The 18438-nt window shown below is 37.3% G+C and overlaps 1 protein-coding gene and 2 long non-coding RNA genes across 5 annotated transcripts in view; 2 read left to right on the forward strand and 1 right to left on the reverse strand.

Moving 5' to 3' along the window:
- Positions 1-18438, forward strand: part of LOC143272947 (uncharacterized) — a 100212-nt gene that overhangs the window by 34984 nt on the left and 46790 nt on the right. The gene's annotated exons all lie outside the window — the stretch shown is intronic.
- The window catches only part of Bbox1 (gamma-butyrobetaine hydroxylase 1), a 51269-nt gene that overhangs the window by 20261 nt on the left and 12570 nt on the right, over positions 1-18438 (reverse strand). For all 3 annotated transcript variants that reach the window (XM_042275887.2, XM_042275888.2, XM_042275886.2), the window contains one exon: positions 5495-5693. In XM_042275887.2, the coding sequence (XP_042131821.2) occupies positions 5495-5693 (199 nt within the window). The remainder of the gene's footprint in view (positions 1-5494; positions 5694-18438) is intronic.
- Positions 11619-13301, forward strand: LOC143272948 (uncharacterized). Its single transcript, XR_013050637.1, has 2 exons — positions 11619-12152; positions 12788-13301. It is a non-coding gene; the product is annotated as an uncharacterized LOC143272948 (long non-coding RNA).

An 18438-nucleotide genomic window follows, 5' to 3' on the forward strand; every position in this document is an offset into this window, starting at 1 on the left:
GCCCATGAGAAACTTGTTTGATTTTATTCAGCTGATGAGGTCTGCACGCAAGGCGCTCGTGCAGATGTGAAACTGGGCAGTACTCACAGTGTTTTATTCCCTTTCCAGCAAACTTTCATCCCAGGATCTCAGAAGGCATGGTGGGGATTAAAACCCTCAGCAGTGGAGAAACAGAGATATGGGAAGTTATATGACAGGCTTAGCTGGGCTTCTCACTTAAGTAGCCAAGAGCAAATCCATGATTAAACTCTGTTTGTTTTGGGGACCGCTCTTTGGGAACTAATTTAATATGAATGCCCTAGAGTGTCCAGGTCTTCTTTTGTTTCTAAAGTCTTTGGAGAAAGCATTGCAAAGTATTTATTTATATTTTTTGACTATGATGGGCCCTTGTAAGTGTTATTTGGCAATAACATTTGACAAGCATCAAGAGCCTGTTTATTTAAGCACTTTTCTCTCCGTGCCTCATATCTTAATCTTATTCCTGAAGTTAATTTCAGAATGTTTTCACTTTAAATGCATTGTTCACACGGTCTAGCCCTTGCTATGTGTGCTATAATGCTAAACCCAGGCAATAAAATAGTTTTAGAAAACCAAACATCAAAAACTAGAAATCTGCAATTCTGGCCTCATTCTGGAAAGAAAATAGTTTATTTAGCTAGTTGTGGTCACAAGCCTTTGCCTCTTCTCCTCGACGTTCTGATGAAGAGTTACTGTGAGTTCCTCATAAGGTTAACTTTTGAAATAAAGATAGATAGTCATCAATAATGCTTGGAAAGAAATTCCAAAATCTTGACTTCATGAAAGTCTTTAGGATCGAAAATTCACCTAGCAGTAACTTGTGCATCACACATTGAATTGTTACTGATGGTATGATCCTGACCAGGTCACTATTTTGACTAGCAAGATGCTCAATATGAACAGAGCAGTGATATCTACATCTTTATTTCAAAGGTGACCCTGACTAGTCCAGTCACAAGCAGGTTGACTGGTTTATTGCTCAAACTGGATGACTTTCCTCTTTATTTTTCTCTTATTTTGCTTTGTAACATATAAATGCATTTATGTAATTAGTGACATCTTGGCATAGCCAGACAGTTGATGTAGAGTCACACAATTAGTAAGAAAATGAATTTTGAGGGTTTCATTTCCTTTTCCCCTATTTGAGGTCATTGGGATTTCTCAGTATTGTCTTAATAAAATTATAGTTTTTTTTTTTTTGTTTTTGTTTTTCGAGACAGGGTTTCTCTGTGTAGAAAATTATAGTTTTAAACACTGACAAACTAGCAAATAATCAATAGGGGTCACTTACAACTGTGTTCATTTTCTTTCATACTAAGCTTGTTATAATTAAAATCAGATTGTTCAACAAAAAAAGCAAAAATTATTTTATGTTACAAATTAGTGAAGGAGAGAATTCACATTTTTTCCTTCCTCATTGGTCACTGAGAATGCAAAATTGTTCATTTGTGTGAGAAGTAAATAGATGCTATTTTATATCATAATGCCTGGACTTGGGAGGAAAGTACCGGTAATAATCTCACAGAGCAGAGCTTGGCTGAGGGAGATCCTTCCCCGCAGCTTCCAGATCAAGGAGCATGAACCAGGAAAGGTTGTTGGAAGGGAGAATGAAAAAGCTTAGTTGACTAAGTCAGAAAGACAAGAAAAACAAAAGCAAGCAAACAAAACAAAACAAAACAAAACAAAAAAACAAAACTAGCTCTAAACAGGCTTAGCACAAGTTGTCTGTCAAGAGAATAAAAGATGGGGGATGGAAAATCAAAGGCCATGTGTCGTGTGCAAAAGGGTTTATAAAGAAGGGATGGAAGCAATTCTGAGCAAACAACCGAGAAAGGGACCATGGCTACAGTCATCTCTCACAGGCTCTCTGCAGCATAGACACTAAGCTAGACCTAAAAACTGAACCTTGATTACCCGCCATTTCATTGTTCAGGAGCTCTGAAGGACAGTGGCAATGAGATACAGATGTCTTAGTTTCGTCTGTGGCAGGCATGAGGAGGAATGGTATGTGCCTAAGTTGGATTAATGTAGGGGTAAGGAAGAGATGACACATAACATCGAGTGGTCAATTAAATAGGTATCTATACATGTCATACATACTTATATATGGTTGCATATATGAATTAAGTTATGAGTATTTGTGTGTCTATTTGTGGGTTTGTGCATATGAGGACAGGTGCCCATGGAGACTAGATCTCTTGGAGATGGAGTTACAGATGGCAGTGAGTTGCCCAACAACATAGGTGCTGGGAAGCAAATTCTGGTCCTGTTCAAGAACCACCTTACCACCCCCTAATTTTAGTTTCTTTAAAGGCCATCTTGTCAGTTAGATACCGCTCCATTTTGATTCTACTTTGCATTACTTTCACTATGTTGAGGGAACATTTGTCCCCTTGGAACTTCTTTTGGCGTATTGTGTCAATTGAAATATTACTTCATTTGCAATGTCAAATGTCCCTGGCTTCTTTGAAGTCTTCTGTCTGTTTTCAGTGGAATTTTTATTTGTTTAGATTATTAGAGAAAGCCAATTGAAGTGTTTATAGTCATCTATATATAGTAACCCGCAAACATCGGTTTCTATAAAATAAAAACTCAAGCCCATTTTAGAAAAAAATGCCTAGCATAGTTTCTTACAAACACTGGTATTCAAGAAAGACATTCGGTTTCATTGGCAGCAATTGTTTCTTTAGGATTTACTCTGTAGGATACATTCTCCACATTCTAATTTGTAATCATAGAAGATGGTGCCATTCAGGAAATGGGTAGCTTAGAATGACTGGGCTCAATTATATGATAAAGTTAAAATATTTTTTTCAATAATAATTTCTTGGGAAATAGTAATTTCCCAAAGGGTTTCCATAAGTTCAATAATTTATTTTTATTGGCATAGGAGGAGTGAGAGTTTTTGTCTCTATTCTTGATAAAATGCATTGCTCTAAATCAAGATTTAAATCTTGAAAACATTTATCCTTCTCTTCACATCCATATGTAAATGACAAAACTGACAGTGTGAGTTTGTTTACCAGCTCTTATTCTTTATTCCAGAAAAACTTTCACCATAGGGGCATTAGTGCTGTTGAGTGTTGTACATAGTTGCATGAAAACAATATTGTCTAGAAGATTCAGACTGAGTGGCAGAATAATGACAAGCATCTGAGAAAATGTAAATGTAGAAGCTGATTGTACTTTGTCCTCAAATTGATTACCATTTTGACTTAGTTGAACATAAGTTTATAATTAATAAATCCTACAATGTTTACTGTACTCATCTGTTATTTGGTAGCCCTTTAAAAATATCTAGGCATGCATTTGTCCATTAAGCATTTATTTCTGCCTACTATACATGAAGAATGCATGAAAAATTGTAATCTATTGTTTTTAATTTACAAATCAATTAGCCATTGCAATGATAGCTAGGAACTAAAACTAGCTACTCTCAATGTTCTCTAAAATAGCTATTCTAAATGTTTCTTAAGCATTTAAAATTCTCCAAGCTAATAACTAAATTTAAGTGTAAAAGAACAAGTGGGTACTTATTTCCTAAGAATATAATAAGGGACTTTTGTGGCATGCATCCATGAGAGTTCAGAGGTTGTGTGGCACCCAAAGTTCTATTGTATACGTCTAGAAGGGTCCCTTCCTCTGAACCAGAAGTTCTCAATTTTGATTGCACATGAGAATCATCTTAAAATCCCAATGCAGAGATCAAATATCACTCATGCTAAAGAAAATCTCTGAAGATGGGAGCCAGATATCTGTAGTTTTAAAATGGCCTACTCCAACATGTTGCCTAAAATATACTATTTTAGGTGCCCTTTAGAATGCTAATGAAAGTCTCTACATATTTTCTTTTAAATCTCATGTTACCCAATTTCAATGATCTCTTTCCCACATTACCTAGGAGAAGGAGAGCAGAAAAGAAGGATAACTTCAAAGAAAACACTTAATTTATCCCATTCTTTTAACACCAACAGTAATAACCAAGTCCAGAAAAGGCAAGCAAAACAAAAACAGCATGACAACAAAACCCTGAGCTAGTTATTGATTTTAGAGAATTAAACACTGCAGAAAATGTGGAGGAAACTTGGCAGGGATAGCTATGAGGTGGTGAGCAAGGGTTATCTTGACATATGTGCAGTGTGAGAGATCTTGGGCAGATTTTTTGATCTGCCAGGGAACGTGTGGTGGGATAGGATAAACCGCTCTGGTTGGGTGGGAAGGCCTTGGAAAAATGGAATCAGGAGGTGTAGAAGGTCTGATTCATTTTGACAATGGACCTTGACTATTTATTCTAAAAAAATTCACAATATTAGATCGGTGGCCAAGTTATTAAGTCTCTTTATAGGACCTGTAGAAACAAAACAAACGTCAAACCGTAAATCAGGATTAAGATTCTGACCCCCAATTAGATGGATGAGTGGTTTGGGCGGAGCTAAGAACCTCTGAAAAGAGCACCCAAACTGGCCACTCTTATGAAATTGTGAAGTGCACTGGAATAGACTCCAGTGTTTGTTGTTTGTAAATGAAAACTAAGTGAAATGACTCGCAAGAGATTTATTTCGAGGTGTTCTGTTTAGTTTAGTCTCAGCATTTTTCATGTATTTCTTTGTGTTATTAACAGTGAAGTAGAGACAAGCCTAGATTTATACTTTGCCTCCTTTATTATTACTCATGTGAATCTGCATTACAAATTAATTCTTTAAGCTTCATATTGCTTACCTACAAACTGGAGGATAATCATTATTTCAGAAACTTTAAAAGAATTAAAAAAATATACCTGAGGCTCTTAATAATTTCAAATATCTTCTTCTCACTCATTGGTCTGTGATTATGGCAATATCTACAGCAGTGTAAGTTCTTTCAGATGAAAAGACTCTATACATTTATATAAAGTAAATCTACTAATAGTGTAAGTAAATCCATATGCTAAGGGTCGGGAATAGGTTGCCTATGTCCAACATGGCACAGTCTTTTGCTATGATAAACTCACTAAAATGATTGAGGGTTGATGATTAAATGTTCCTGGTCATTTGTGCATCTTATTCCCCTCTAGGGACAACATAATCCTATGATATCACAGCCTTGCAGGTCTGCAGAGGGAGACTTCAGCAAATGACACAAGGTGTAGCCTGTTTATGCCCAGTTGATTGTTGGCATGCTAGACTTAGGCTGTAGTGTTGCTAGACCTGTTTTTTCAAGAAAAGATAAGTCTATGTATATTTCAGGCCTCCTAGTTTTAAAGTGTTGACAACTAATTCTATTTTCTTTCAACATCTTATGAGCCAAACCAAACATCTGAGTAAGACTATGTGCTACTAGTGTGTTAACTTTGGCTTGTGAAGGTTTCATTCACTTCTAATGTTCTCTATCATATTAGCACAAGAATAATTGTATTTATCTTATAACCAAAGCCCCCTCTTGGGAATAGATCCAACTGCATTTGTGATGACAGAATCCAAACCAACTGAAGACTCACCCATAGAATGTGAGGTACAAGAAGCCAATCCTTTTTCCAAGTTTGGTGATCTCTCCGTGTTTGTCAGCTGCTCCGACGAGTCTCACAATGCCTACTTTCTTGAGGCTGGAGAGCCATTTATACGCATGCTCATCATCTTTTAACACATCTTCGAAGTTCAGAGTAGGCATCTGAAGCTCTGAGCCCCAGTACTCACATTCTGTCAATTAAGAAAATAAAACAAAAAGTTCTGGATTATCTTGTTTTTAGAACACAAACCTTAAAGGAAAACACAATTCATTGGAGTTGACCTTTGATTTATCATGGGGTTTATTGAATGTTGGTCATATCAGGAATTCTGGTCACCAGGTCCTTCTTCTTTGGGGTTGTGCCTATTATATGCCTCTTGCTTGCAATATGTCTGGCCTACAAGTGGTATTCAGTATGTTCCATTTATTCAAAGAATGTTGATTAGTAGATGACAGGACAGCCCTTGATATCTGTGTCCTTAAGACTACTTAGAAACAACCATGAGATACTGTGTGCAGAGCAGACAGGTTACATCGTCTGATTCCAAGTAGATAAAATTAGGTTTCTGCACTAGAACATTATGACTATTCTGGCAGGAAGGTAGGTACAGATTCTTTATCCTTTCAATTCTTTTACTAGGAAGCTGTCTTGTGATCAAGCTGTTGTTTGGGGTCAGCACCACGATGAAGGTGTGTTCTTGGGATGCACAGAGCTGTGGGTGGCAGTGCCAAAGGAGATAAGGCCAGATGCCGTTCTTTGTTCTCTTATTCATGATGATGAAATGCTTGTAAATATGTTTGCTTGAGAAAACAGAAAGGTAAACAGAAATCAAAAAATTATAGGATTGCAAACCATAATTTCCTAAAGGAAGTAGAACTCAGAGGAAATGCTCGCTGACCCATTCATGCTTTCTTAACTGGGAAGGAAACAGTTTCAGCACAGCAATCCTTTCTAACAAGTAAAAGGATAAGAGCTCTCATTATCATGAATGATGCTATTTCCGCTAACTAGGGAATGTGTTATACATGGAAGCCATCCCCAAAGCCTCTAGCTTAAGAATGAAGAACAGGTCAATGGTTGTTTCTTACAGTAGCTCTGGTCTGGCAGTCGTTTCCTCTTTGAGGTCAACATGGCTATTTCTATTGTAATAGAAAACTTCTTAGAAGATAGTAGCTCTGGCTGTAAGAAGATATATACAGATGCAGAGAGCCACTTGCTGTTCCTCCAGCAGTTACAGGAGAGTATTTGCAGGAATAAGTCATATAGTGCCCAAATATTTGGGTTATTAAACATAAAACTTTATATACTGAGCCAGATTTTCTAAGAACTAAATTAAAACTATAAATTGGGTGTTCCTAGTGGCTGTATTAATTCTATTGGGCTATGTTAGTATTATTTAGTATTAGTAGGTTGTGGTATATGCCTTTGATCCCAGTTCTCAGGAGGGAAGCAGACACAGGTAGATTGTGTGAATGCAAGGCTAGCCTGGTCTATATAGTGAGCCACACTATGTGTCTAAACATAGAGAGACCATGTCTTAAAACAACAAATAACAAACAAACAAACAAACATTTGACAAGCACTCTACCACTGAAATATTTTCCTGGTCCTCCCCTTTTTCTCATCTGTCTGTCTATCTATCTATCTATCTGTCTGTCTGTCTGTCTGTCTGTCTGTCTATCTATCTATCTATCTATCTATCTACCTATTTGTTTATTTATATTTATTTGTGAGGCGATTATATCATTCTACTGAACTTGTTGTTCTCCAGACTCAACCTCTGGAGCAGCTCAGGTACAGGCCTAAGCAATCAGATTCTGTTTAGCATCATGGTGGTATTTCTTGAGTGTATTAGCTACTCAGTAGCTATTTCTTAGCTTATTTTTCCCAACCCTAAAATGTATTTTAGGGTGTCACAAGGCTCTTCCAAAGATCTCAGAGTCTATGGAAAACTTGATATTTTTGGTTGTGAGCCTAGCCTTTAACGGCTGAGCTATCCTTCTAGCCTGGCCATTGGTGATTATAACACAGTGTGGTTGAAGCTATTATTGAAATATGTTCAAGATACTGCAGAGCACCTTATCTCATTCCCATCTGATGCTTCCTATGCTTCTTAATGATTCTTTTACCATACATGGTGTTTCCTAGGTCTATTCCTTATGCTCCAAGTATTCTAAAACCAAAGTTGGCTCTATGAGAAAGACACTCTTTGCAAATAAGCAATGTACTTAGTTTTGTTTTGAATATTGAATTATGTGGCTATTTGTTTGGCCATTATCATTTGTTTATTGCATTTTAAATTTCCAGACTGTAGTAATTGAGAAGTCTCCAGACAGAGGGTGATGCCTGTCATTAGTATTGCATAGAAAGGCTATTTGGTTTTCAGTGAGGAGAAATTTTTCCGAGGTAAAATCATTAGTGTCATGGTCATAGATAATGAAGCTTACCTGGATTTATATACAGAAACTGAGAATAAACATTGAAAACACTTTAAAGCTTGATGAGCCTCAGAGGACAATCAGGGAAGTATAGAAATATCAACAGTTGGTGAAAGTAGAGAATTACTGGACATTTTCATATTGTCTTTGGTATTCTAATTACTACTTGACTATTCCTATTACTGCTTCAACTACAAGGGATGAGTCCCCTAGTTTCCAGCTCTGTGAAAAATCCCCACAGAGGTTAAGTAATTTATACATGAAGATTTATTTTAATGTTTAGAAAAAATGCTTTGTATTGTATTTGTATTGTAACTAAAGCAACAAAGGCAGATGCATGATACCGTCCAGTAGAACATTCAGAAGTGATGGAAGTATCTGTGTGCGCCAGTACCACAGCTACTACTAATGTATTGACCATTGATATATGGGTGATGGAACAGAGAAATATTTGTTCATTTATTTGCTTTTAATTTTTATGTAAAATTTGAATACTTGTATGAAACTTGTATAGACAGATCATGATGGGGAGGAAATAGAGGCAGAATGGTCTGGCTTTGAATCATTGTTCTGCCTTTTATCTGTGTGTTCCTGGGAGTCTGAGTTTCAGTTTAATTTCTATTTAATTTTTTTTATTTTTATTTTTCTTTATTAAGAATTTTTTATTCATTTTACATACCAACTGCAGATTCCCTTCTCTTTCCTCCTCCTGTCCTCCGCCCCCCCCCCCCCCCAGTTTAATTTCTTAAACAAGGACTATTATACTTTCTCTGAAGGCCATTTATAACTTTGTTATGAGACTGTACAGAGACTCTATCATAACACATGGCACATATTAACATATAATGATCACACAACAACTGTTTGCTAATAATTTCTAGGAATTGTACAGAAGGCTTGATGCTTTATGATTTTATTTCTTTTAATCTCCATAACAAATATGTGTGGTAGATTATTTTAGTACTAATGAATTCTAAAGAAGGGGATAGTAGCCCAAGGAATGCAGCTAACAATTTTCAGTGCTAGTCAAAAAACAAGGTAACTTATTCCAATGGCTACTTGACCATATAACTTGATGGTTTGAAGTACTATCATAATGAACATTTTTTGAGATTGTAATTACATCTCACTCCTCTTTCCTCCCTCCAGACCTTTTCATTGGCCCCTCCTCACTCTCCTTCAAAGTAATTGCCTCTTTTTTCAATAATTATTATTGCATGTATACATGTATATATGTATATACATATATGATCTTAAATATAACTTGTTCATTCCATATAATGTTACTTATATGCATGTTTTCAGGGCTGACACTTGGCATTGGACAACCAGTTGGTATGCCTTTTCTTGGGAAGACTGTTGCACAAATCCTAATTGGTCTTAATAAAAACCCGGAGCCAGATAACAGGGTGAAAGCCAAAATTTCAGAGAAGCAGAGCAAGCCACAGCCACCACCTCTTAACTCACCAACTCCTCAGCCTAAACGAAGCCAGAGTTCCTGTTTCCTCCTGCCTTATATTCCTTTCTCTGCCCAGCCATATCACTTCCTAGTACTGGGATTAAAGGTATGTTATCCCAAGTGCTGGAATTAAAGGGGTATGCCACCACTGCCTGGCTCTGTTTTTCTTTTAGATTGGATTAATCTCATGTAGCCCAGTGTGGCCTTGACATCACAGAAATCCAGATGGATCTCTGCCTCTGCCTCCCTAGTGCTATGATTAAAGGTGTGTGCCACCATTGTCTGACCTCTAGGGCTAACTCTGTGGCTAGCTGTGTTCTCTGATCTTCAGGCAAGCTTCATTTCCTAGATTACAAATAATATATCACCACAGAAGACCACTTCTCCTACTCCCAGCTTTCTTCAGTTGCCTATAGTTCTTTGTGTAAGGTTGAGACCTCATGAACATTTTCTTATGTTGTCTATTGGAATGTTCATAGATTATCCTGTTATTTACAAAAGAAATCTAACAGATAACAAAGAAATCAGGGTAAGTTATACTGAGGAATAACTTTGAACTCATTTAGGCATGAGTGTTTAAAGATAATCCTGGAAACTAGTCAGGCTTTTAAACACAGAGAAAACATTAGGAAAAGGGCTCAGTTGCACAGTATATAACATCACTCTTCACTTTGGATGAAATCAACAAAAGTTTTTTGTATTTAAAAGCAGTTTCCCTTCTGTAACTCCTGCCAATGTATTCAGACCTTTTTTTTATTTTAATAAAGGTTAATATCATGCTCAGAAAATTTCAGTTATTATGGGAAAAGGAAATAAAACTGAAATTAAAATCATGTTCACACCTGAATTTTGATTGGGGGTTGTTTTTTTTTTTTAATATAATGTTCTATGTATGCTACAAATAGATGTTTCTTTGATGGGGAACGGTTGACACTTATTTGTGGGTAGGGAACAAATATTTAGAATGTACTTAGGGATTATACTGGTTTAGTGAAGTAGTAGTTGTAGGTTCTCTCCCAAGATCCATGACTTCTCTAGCTCTAGCGAATTGGCTAGGTTTCAGTACCTGGCATGACTTCCCTCTTGTTGAATGGGTCATAAATCCAACTGGAGAGCTGTTGGTTACTGCCAAGGTATGAGTGCCACTACTGCACTCTTAGGGTGATTGTGTCATGTTGGCTGTTGTTGTGGTTCATCAATAAAGCATCTCCCATACCTAAGGCTCAAGGATCATTGCAGAAAAGGGGGTAGAAAGACAGTAATAGCCAGAAGATAATGGAGTTTGCTATAAGATTGTGTCTCCTAGTAATGTCAGAAGCTATAGATCATCTCACCAATAAGAGCTAAACAAGGACAATAACAACAGACATGCTAAAGTGGAAGGGGAGAAAGACCATGAGGCCTCAGAACTTCCGACAACTAAGAGATGCTAAGAGCAGGAGGAACAAATTTACCTGGGGAAAACACATCAATTTTTTATCCAATACCAAGTGGTTGGGCCTGAAAACATACGTACAAGTAGCATTATACAGATTGAGCAGGTTACTTTTAGAAATTATATATATATATATATATATATATATATATATATATATATATATATCAACAATTAATAAAAAAGGCTATGAATTTAGAAGAGTTTGGAGGGAGGAAAGGGGAAATGATGTAATTACATTATAATATCAATAAATAAATACTTAAAAAAGAATTTTCAAAGATATAAATTGCACCCAAGAAGGATTTATTTAAGACGCATACTATATATATTTAAAGGATTTTTATTTATTTATTTATTTTTTTGGTTTTTTGAGACAGAGTTTCTCTGTGTAGCTTTGGTGCCTGTCTTAGATCTCGCTCTATAGCCCAGGCTGGCCTCAAACTCAACAGAAATCTGCCTGCCTCTGCCTCCTGAGTGCGGGGACTAAAGGTGTGTGCCACCACCACCACCACCTGGCTTTAAAGGATGTTTTAATGAAAATTTGTTTTTGTATGAGTCATTTCACCATTGTAAATGTGCATACTACACTGTTGTTTATCAATATAGAAAGCTGTAGATTTTTGTGTTATTCTTGATATATTACATAGACTTCAGTAAAAACCCACAGTCAGCACAACACCCAACACAGTCCAAGCTACCAACAATTTTTATTTTCAAGTTTTTATTATCATAGTATGACGATTTTTTGTTTTGTTTTCTGTGGTGCTGAGATTTAGCCCAGAGCTCTTATAGGATAGGGAAATGCTTCATCTATCTTTTAAGTTCTACAGAGTTAAAAATTTTAAAACCAGATCTCTCATTTTGGAGTCCCTACAATGCCTTCCTCAAGCCAGAGACCAAAGGCTAAAGGCCATAGCAGATTGGGTAACAGAAAATAAACCACTAACACACTTCATTGTTTAGAATGTGACTTGCAAAGATGATGCTATGAAGGACTGGTTGCCAAATCCGACCTATGATCTGGAACACAAATCACTCTAATTATCAGCGAGAATTAATACTGTCTTTCACTAAACCTGCCTTGCGAAGCATTCAGTGATGTCTGCACAGAATATTAAACGTCAACATCCAGAGAGTGATTTCAAAACATGTTCCCATTTTCCTCCAACAGCAAAAGAGAATTATCAGGGGACGTAGAAGAAAATACATCTGACTAGCGTAAAACATTTGTCAGGAGAATATATTAAGAACAAATTTAGGCTTCACACTTGCGTCTGGATACATAAGCAGAATGGAAATGATGGAATATGTAAGGTATGACCACCCTTCCTCATTTAACTTATGGCCTTACTAATGAATACTTCCTCAAACATGCGCTTCACACATCATAAAGTTTATGATTGGGCTACATGCCAGATTTCAAGGAACTGTTTGTGTAAGGGTTCCTACTGAGGGCTAAACATCACATTCCTGGACCCTGAGCTATATTTCAGAAAGGAAAAGACACAAAGAAAGTCTTTAGTTAAAGATTCATGAGCATAGAAAGTGGGTTTTCAAAGTGTTATTTCAAAAATTTAGGACCTCCTGGCTACCTGCACCATGCTGGGCCTTTGGCTCTGAGATGGCTTATCCAATGTACATAGCATCAGTTAAATTTTTACTCTTTTCTTAATATCTTCATAGTCTGTTAATTACATTTCATTTTATAATAATTATATATAGTCATATAAATGCTATTTTATTATTTTCAGTATTTTATTGTGAATAACTTCTAAGGGCTCCACTAAAACCCAATTCTGATCCCTAATAGAGGAGAGAAGGCAGAGGAAAGAAACAGAGCTTTGGGTCTCCTTTCTTCACTGGATGGAGGTTGTGGTCCTTTATCTCTTTTCTGGTGAACTCTGTATGGCTTTTAAGATCCTGGTTACCTGCCCTTCTTTAATGTTCAGATGAGACGAGGATCTGAAGACGAGAGTTTGTGTGTGGGAAATCCTGGAAGCAGGAAGGAAGAGGGAAGAAAGCCTCAGGAAGAACTGTTGGTGTATGGCTCACTGATGCTGGCAATGGTGTTCACCAATGTGGGACTATATGAGACACGACAGTACACATTTTCAGTGTCTTGGATATGGAGCGAGGAATCTGAGGACATCACACTACTCTACAGTGATTGAGGGCTGCTCTTCCTGGCATCCAACTCTGGGTCTTTCCAGCTGAGATTGTTTCCTCATGCAGGGAGGGAGACTGGTAGTCTCACAGTTGTGGACTGAAATGTGGCAAGAGCCTCTGAAAACCAGCCTGCTTCTGGAAACCTGCTTGGGTTGCTAGGCAAGGGTGAGGTGTCTCTCCTCTTGGCTCAGTCTTGATGCATACCATAGTGCTTATCTCTTCATGTTGAAATCTTCTTCAACATGTATTTGTTGAAAAAAGATTGCATTCATGAATAAAGATAGGTATTATGATTGAGTTCCTTGCTTGGAAATTTGGGTAGAGAGGTAAAGAAACAAACACAAATATGTAATAGTAAAATGATTGTGTCAAGTGCCCGTGAAGCTTGTAACAGTGATAAACAGCTGCTGGGAGTGGAGAGGGAACTTGTTCAGACACATCACCTTATCTCTGCCTCTCTAACTAGATGGCAAGAATCTCACAAACAATGGAGACCACACTATTTGTTTTTATGTCCCCACTAATAATGAGTTTTTCCCCTATTTCCCCCAGTGGACATGGTAGGGAGAGTACAAAGTAGGTCTTTCAGAGCAAATTGTGCTCTGCACCTTAAATCTTTCCTTACTTTACTTTGACTCATATATAATTATTCTATTTTAAAGATTTATTTTTTTTATGTGCGCAGATGTTTTATCTCTGTGTAAGTGTACCATGTGTGTGCAGTGCCTGCAGAGGCCAATTGAGAGCATCAGATCCTTTAGAACTGGAGTTACAGATGGTTGAGAGCCACCACGCTGGTTATGAGTATTGAACCCTGGTTCTCTGGAAGAGCAGCCAGACCTTTCAAGCACTGAGCTATCTCTCCAGCCCAACTCTAAAAGTCTAGAGTGAATTGTATGTGAATATATAAATGAGGCTTCTAAACAAGTTTGAGCTTCTGAGAAGAGGAACACATTTTCGTTTTCACGACACTGGAATATCCTAGACCCATAGGCCTTTGCTGAGAATGGCTACCAAGCCGGAGAATGCAACACAGAAAGAGTAATGTGGCTTGTGTGAGACCCCATCCACAGACTTCTCTGTTTTCCTTTGAATGTTGTGTTTCAGCATGTGAAAGTCCCCTGAATTCCTCAGTGGAACATAACTGTAACTGGTCTGATCCATGCCTCCTTGGTGAGCTCACTGATATATTTTTACTAATAAACTCATATCTCTTTTGGCAGCTTTAACTCCATTGCCTCATATTTGCTCTCCCATTAACCAGAAAGATAGGAATTGAATGTTATCTGAGTATTCTCCCTCTATTACTCACATGCTTTATTTCTGAAGCTGGTTTACTGCAAAATTCACAAGTTCTCCTATAAATGAAAATGCAGGTCCCACCCACCTGACAGGAAACGTGTCAAAGCTAATGACTTGAGATTTGAATGGTCATTTTTGGTTCAATGCTTTCCATCAGCATGGGCTTTGAGAAACAAGAAACTCTATGTTCAGCCTCTATCGAGATAACATAGCATGAAGATAACCTATCAGGCTATGAAAATAGAATGAGACAATGTCAGTGAAGAACACAGTGGCTCCACTGCCTGATTGCTCTGCCTTCGAGCTGCAAGTACTGAATATGTCTAGATGAAAACAGACCAGAGTGACTGCTCTCCCTCTATGGCCATGAATCTATAGTGGAAAAATACACAGACTCTTCTAGCTATTTCTCACATTTTCTAGTCTCAAGTTTCCACAGTCCTCCTCTATTTTAGTCTCAGATGATTTTCCTCATTTTAGTGTAAAAAAGAAAAGAAATTTCATCTACTCTCATTGTCACACTTACCAATTAGCTTGTGTCTGTTTGCTTCTCATTCTTTGAGGAACTACAGATAAGTGTACACTTTTGGGGGGTCTCTTTCAGCACAAAAATGTAAATGCCTAAGGGCTAAAGCCTTTTCCTGTTTTTTCTCCCTATTATATTTTCAACCCCAGTATATGGCACCTGTTATTCAATAGTACCCATCAGGATGATGAATGTATAAATTCCCAATGTGTGGTAGATATTTACTCAGCTAAATAAGTGACTGAAATGATTATTTTTCTAGATTAAAATCTAGTGGACCAGATAATGACCATTTAATGCAACATATGTAGTGTCAGATGGGTGCACACCCACAGATCACTGTGAGCACAGAACAAGGAGGGGTACTCATTAGTGCAGATGCTCTCTAGTCAACTCTTGGCTCTGTTACTCTTTGAACTAGTTTTAAGTTTTTATTAGCCTCATTTATTGCTGGGATTAAATAGGTCAATACTTAATCTCACTGATTTGTACAGTAAATGATTAAACAAGTGAAGATGAAAGAGTGGCCTGGGTTGGGGGAAGAGGTTCAGGAAGAAGGACATTTGGTGGCAGTAGATTCTACATAGGGTTGATAGTAGAGCAGGTAAGATGTGGTGATGATGGATTATTTTGATGATAGAGCAAATACAATAAGCTTAGTAGGTAGATAAAAACAGTCATAGATGGTACAAATGCCTATATTTCATCACAGACTCCCACATAGGTCAAGAATGGATTTGAACTCATATCACATGAGTTAGACAACTGTGCTATGAGCATTTCCTGCTAATTAAAAAGAAAATCTCACATGTGTGAGTCTTGCTTTTGGCTAAAGTTTCATAAAAGCATTCTCTGCACCAAACCAACTATATTCATGGTACTATAAGAAAATTAAGTAAATGCCCAGTTCTCCTTGAGAAAAGCAGCTCTGTACAGTCCTCTTGCTATGTGAAAGGCAAATTGATTTGAGAGGGATCTCACAGTTACCTGTGAGTTTTCATTTCTTGAGACATGTGCTTTTCAAACAAGGAGGGGATTCTAGTTATGGACTGAGAACTTACAATCTGATGAAAGTGCATGGCAAAGAAAGGTTCAGCTATAAAAAGGGAATATGTAGTTGAGAGTAAATGATTTTTGGTGTGCAGTGTTCTCTGTTTTCGTTGCTGAAAAAATGAAATAGACTAGCTCAATGGAGAGATTTTAAGTTCTCTCTTTTTAAAAATCTCAGTTTTCAATAACAAATGTCATTAAATTCAGAGAGTAATATGAAATATATTTAGCAACAAAGAGATAGGAAAAACAAGGATTCGTTCACTTTGAAACTGTGGTGGTTTGGAAAAAAAATGGTCCCCAAAGGGAATGGCACTATTAGGAGATGTGGCCTTATTGGAGTAGGTGTGGTCTTGTTGGAGGAAGTGTGTCATTGTGGAGGTTGGCTTTGAGGTCTAATATATGCTCAAGCCATGCCTAGTGAGACAGTCTATTTCCTGTGCCAGCGTATTAACATTTAGCAGCTCCTTCTTTGGTACCATGTCTGCCTGTATGCCACCATGCTCCCCACCATGATGATAATGGACTAAATCTCTGAGACTATAAGTAGCTAGGTCAATTAAATGTTTCCCTTTATAAGAGTTGCTGTGGTCATGGTATCTCTTCACAGAAATAGAAACCCTAAGACAAAAACTAATAATAAAAATGAGAAATACATAGGTTCCTATATATGTTTGTACTATGTAGCATTTCTTTTTTCAATTTTACCTCTGTCTGTTAAGTCTTGAGAAGTTTACAGCTCACAAAATAAAAAAGAATGACTAATTATGGCAAATTTTATGTGGAAGTTAAAATATGATTACCTAAAAACTTTGTATTTTATTAAATTAAAGAAAATTTAATTTTTTTTTGTGTGTGTGTGTATAGGGTCTGTATGTCATGTGTGTACCACAGTGCCCGGTGTACAGGCTATAATAAAAGAAAAGTTGAAGAGTAGGAGATGTCCATGGACTTGGAGGCACTTATGATAATATATTACTTTAATCAAAAGCAGGAAGACAAACTCAAAAGTAAACAATGAAAAGGAAAACCTTGCAGCAATCATCTGAAACCTGTAAAGGTCTTGAACTCATTTGTCTGGTTTGTCAATAGAGAATCAGCTTAGAGATGAATGGAATGGTATACTTGAACCCTATGTTGGAAAAAAACTCATCGTTGCCTCTAGCCTATGGATCAAGCAGTATATGCAAATTATTTTTTACTTTGGCCTTTGACATCTCCTCTGTTGCTTAGCAATTTCAATGTCTAGCTCATTGTGCTTTCCTGAATTCATCCTTCTGTTTTCTACTTCTGTGGTTTTCTGCATGTCCTTTTCTCTTTGGAATTTTCTTCTTTCTGTCTGTGACTACAAACTATTCCCCAAAATTCAGTGTGAATAGCAACCTCTCATTTCTACATATCCTTTGCTTTACGTCATCATTAACCTTTAGCACATGGTCTTAATGTACTTAACGTGTTACATGTCCAGGCTTCCTTCTTTTTCACCTTGGTATTTCCTTACACCTTGGTATTCCCTGCACAAAATAGATACCAAATCTTTGTGCAGCTAAATGGTTGTCCACAAGGCAAAGGTTGTTCTCCACATCTTCCTTTCAGTTTAGAGGGACAGTCTGGTTCTGTCCACAGCTGACTGTCATTTATCCTTTCATTTTGTGTTTGGCAACCTGTGCCAAGAAGAAGAAAGTGGTGTGCATCTGGACTCCAGATTTTCTAAGCACCGTAGCTCTCATCCCAAGGGAGAACAGAGGAGGAACATTGCAACTGAGTCTAAAAGCAAAGCGCTTTCACCAGTTGAAACTCACGTTGTTTACATGCTTTGGAGTACTAATGTTTGAAAACACACATTGGAGCAGGATATCAAGTTCTACAGGCAAAAAGCCATCCAACCAGGGCTCTAAAAATGGCCCATCTATTTCTTCTTTTACCCATAACTGCACAGCTTGAGAATATATTTTAAAGATGAATCTTACTTTAAAGCATTAAAATATTTTCCAGGGTCTACCTAGCAGCCAGTTTTCTTATGTTATTCATGTTCGCAAGCTGTCATTGTGACCTGCTTTTTCCACTACTTAATGGAGGGTACTATCATTTCCATTTTGCGACTGCCTGATAATACTGAGCAATGTAAGCTATAAAAACTTCACTTGTCAGGAAATATTAATGGAAGAGGTGTGGCCATTCCTCTTCCAGCATTTAAAAGCTTAAGCTGTGGTAATAAAAAATGTTGACTTTTACTTCCTGAAATGACACAGAGAAGAACTTGAGGGCAATGAAAGCAAAATCCAAATGGATTACAAAACTAGGGCAGAGTTAAAGAAAAAGAAGAATACCAGAAAACAATTTAAGACATTGCTGTTTACCCAGACCATGGCTGTGAAATTATGTTGTTGGAGACTGCGCCCCCCGCCCCCTCGCCAAGAATCCAGAAACACACTCTTTGAAAAAAAGAAGCAAGTATAGTTTCCTCTGTATACTCATCTACATCCAACCACCCAGCAGAGCTAGATAAAGGGGAATGGATCCTTGGTTCAAACATAGCAGTGGAACAAATCCTTA

The sequence above is a fragment of the Peromyscus maniculatus genome, chromosome 4 (assembly GCF_049852395.1).
Source record: "Peromyscus maniculatus bairdii isolate BWxNUB_F1_BW_parent chromosome 4, HU_Pman_BW_mat_3.1, whole genome shotgun sequence".
NCBI classification, from domain to species: Eukaryota; Metazoa; Chordata; class Mammalia; order Rodentia; family Cricetidae; genus Peromyscus; species Peromyscus maniculatus.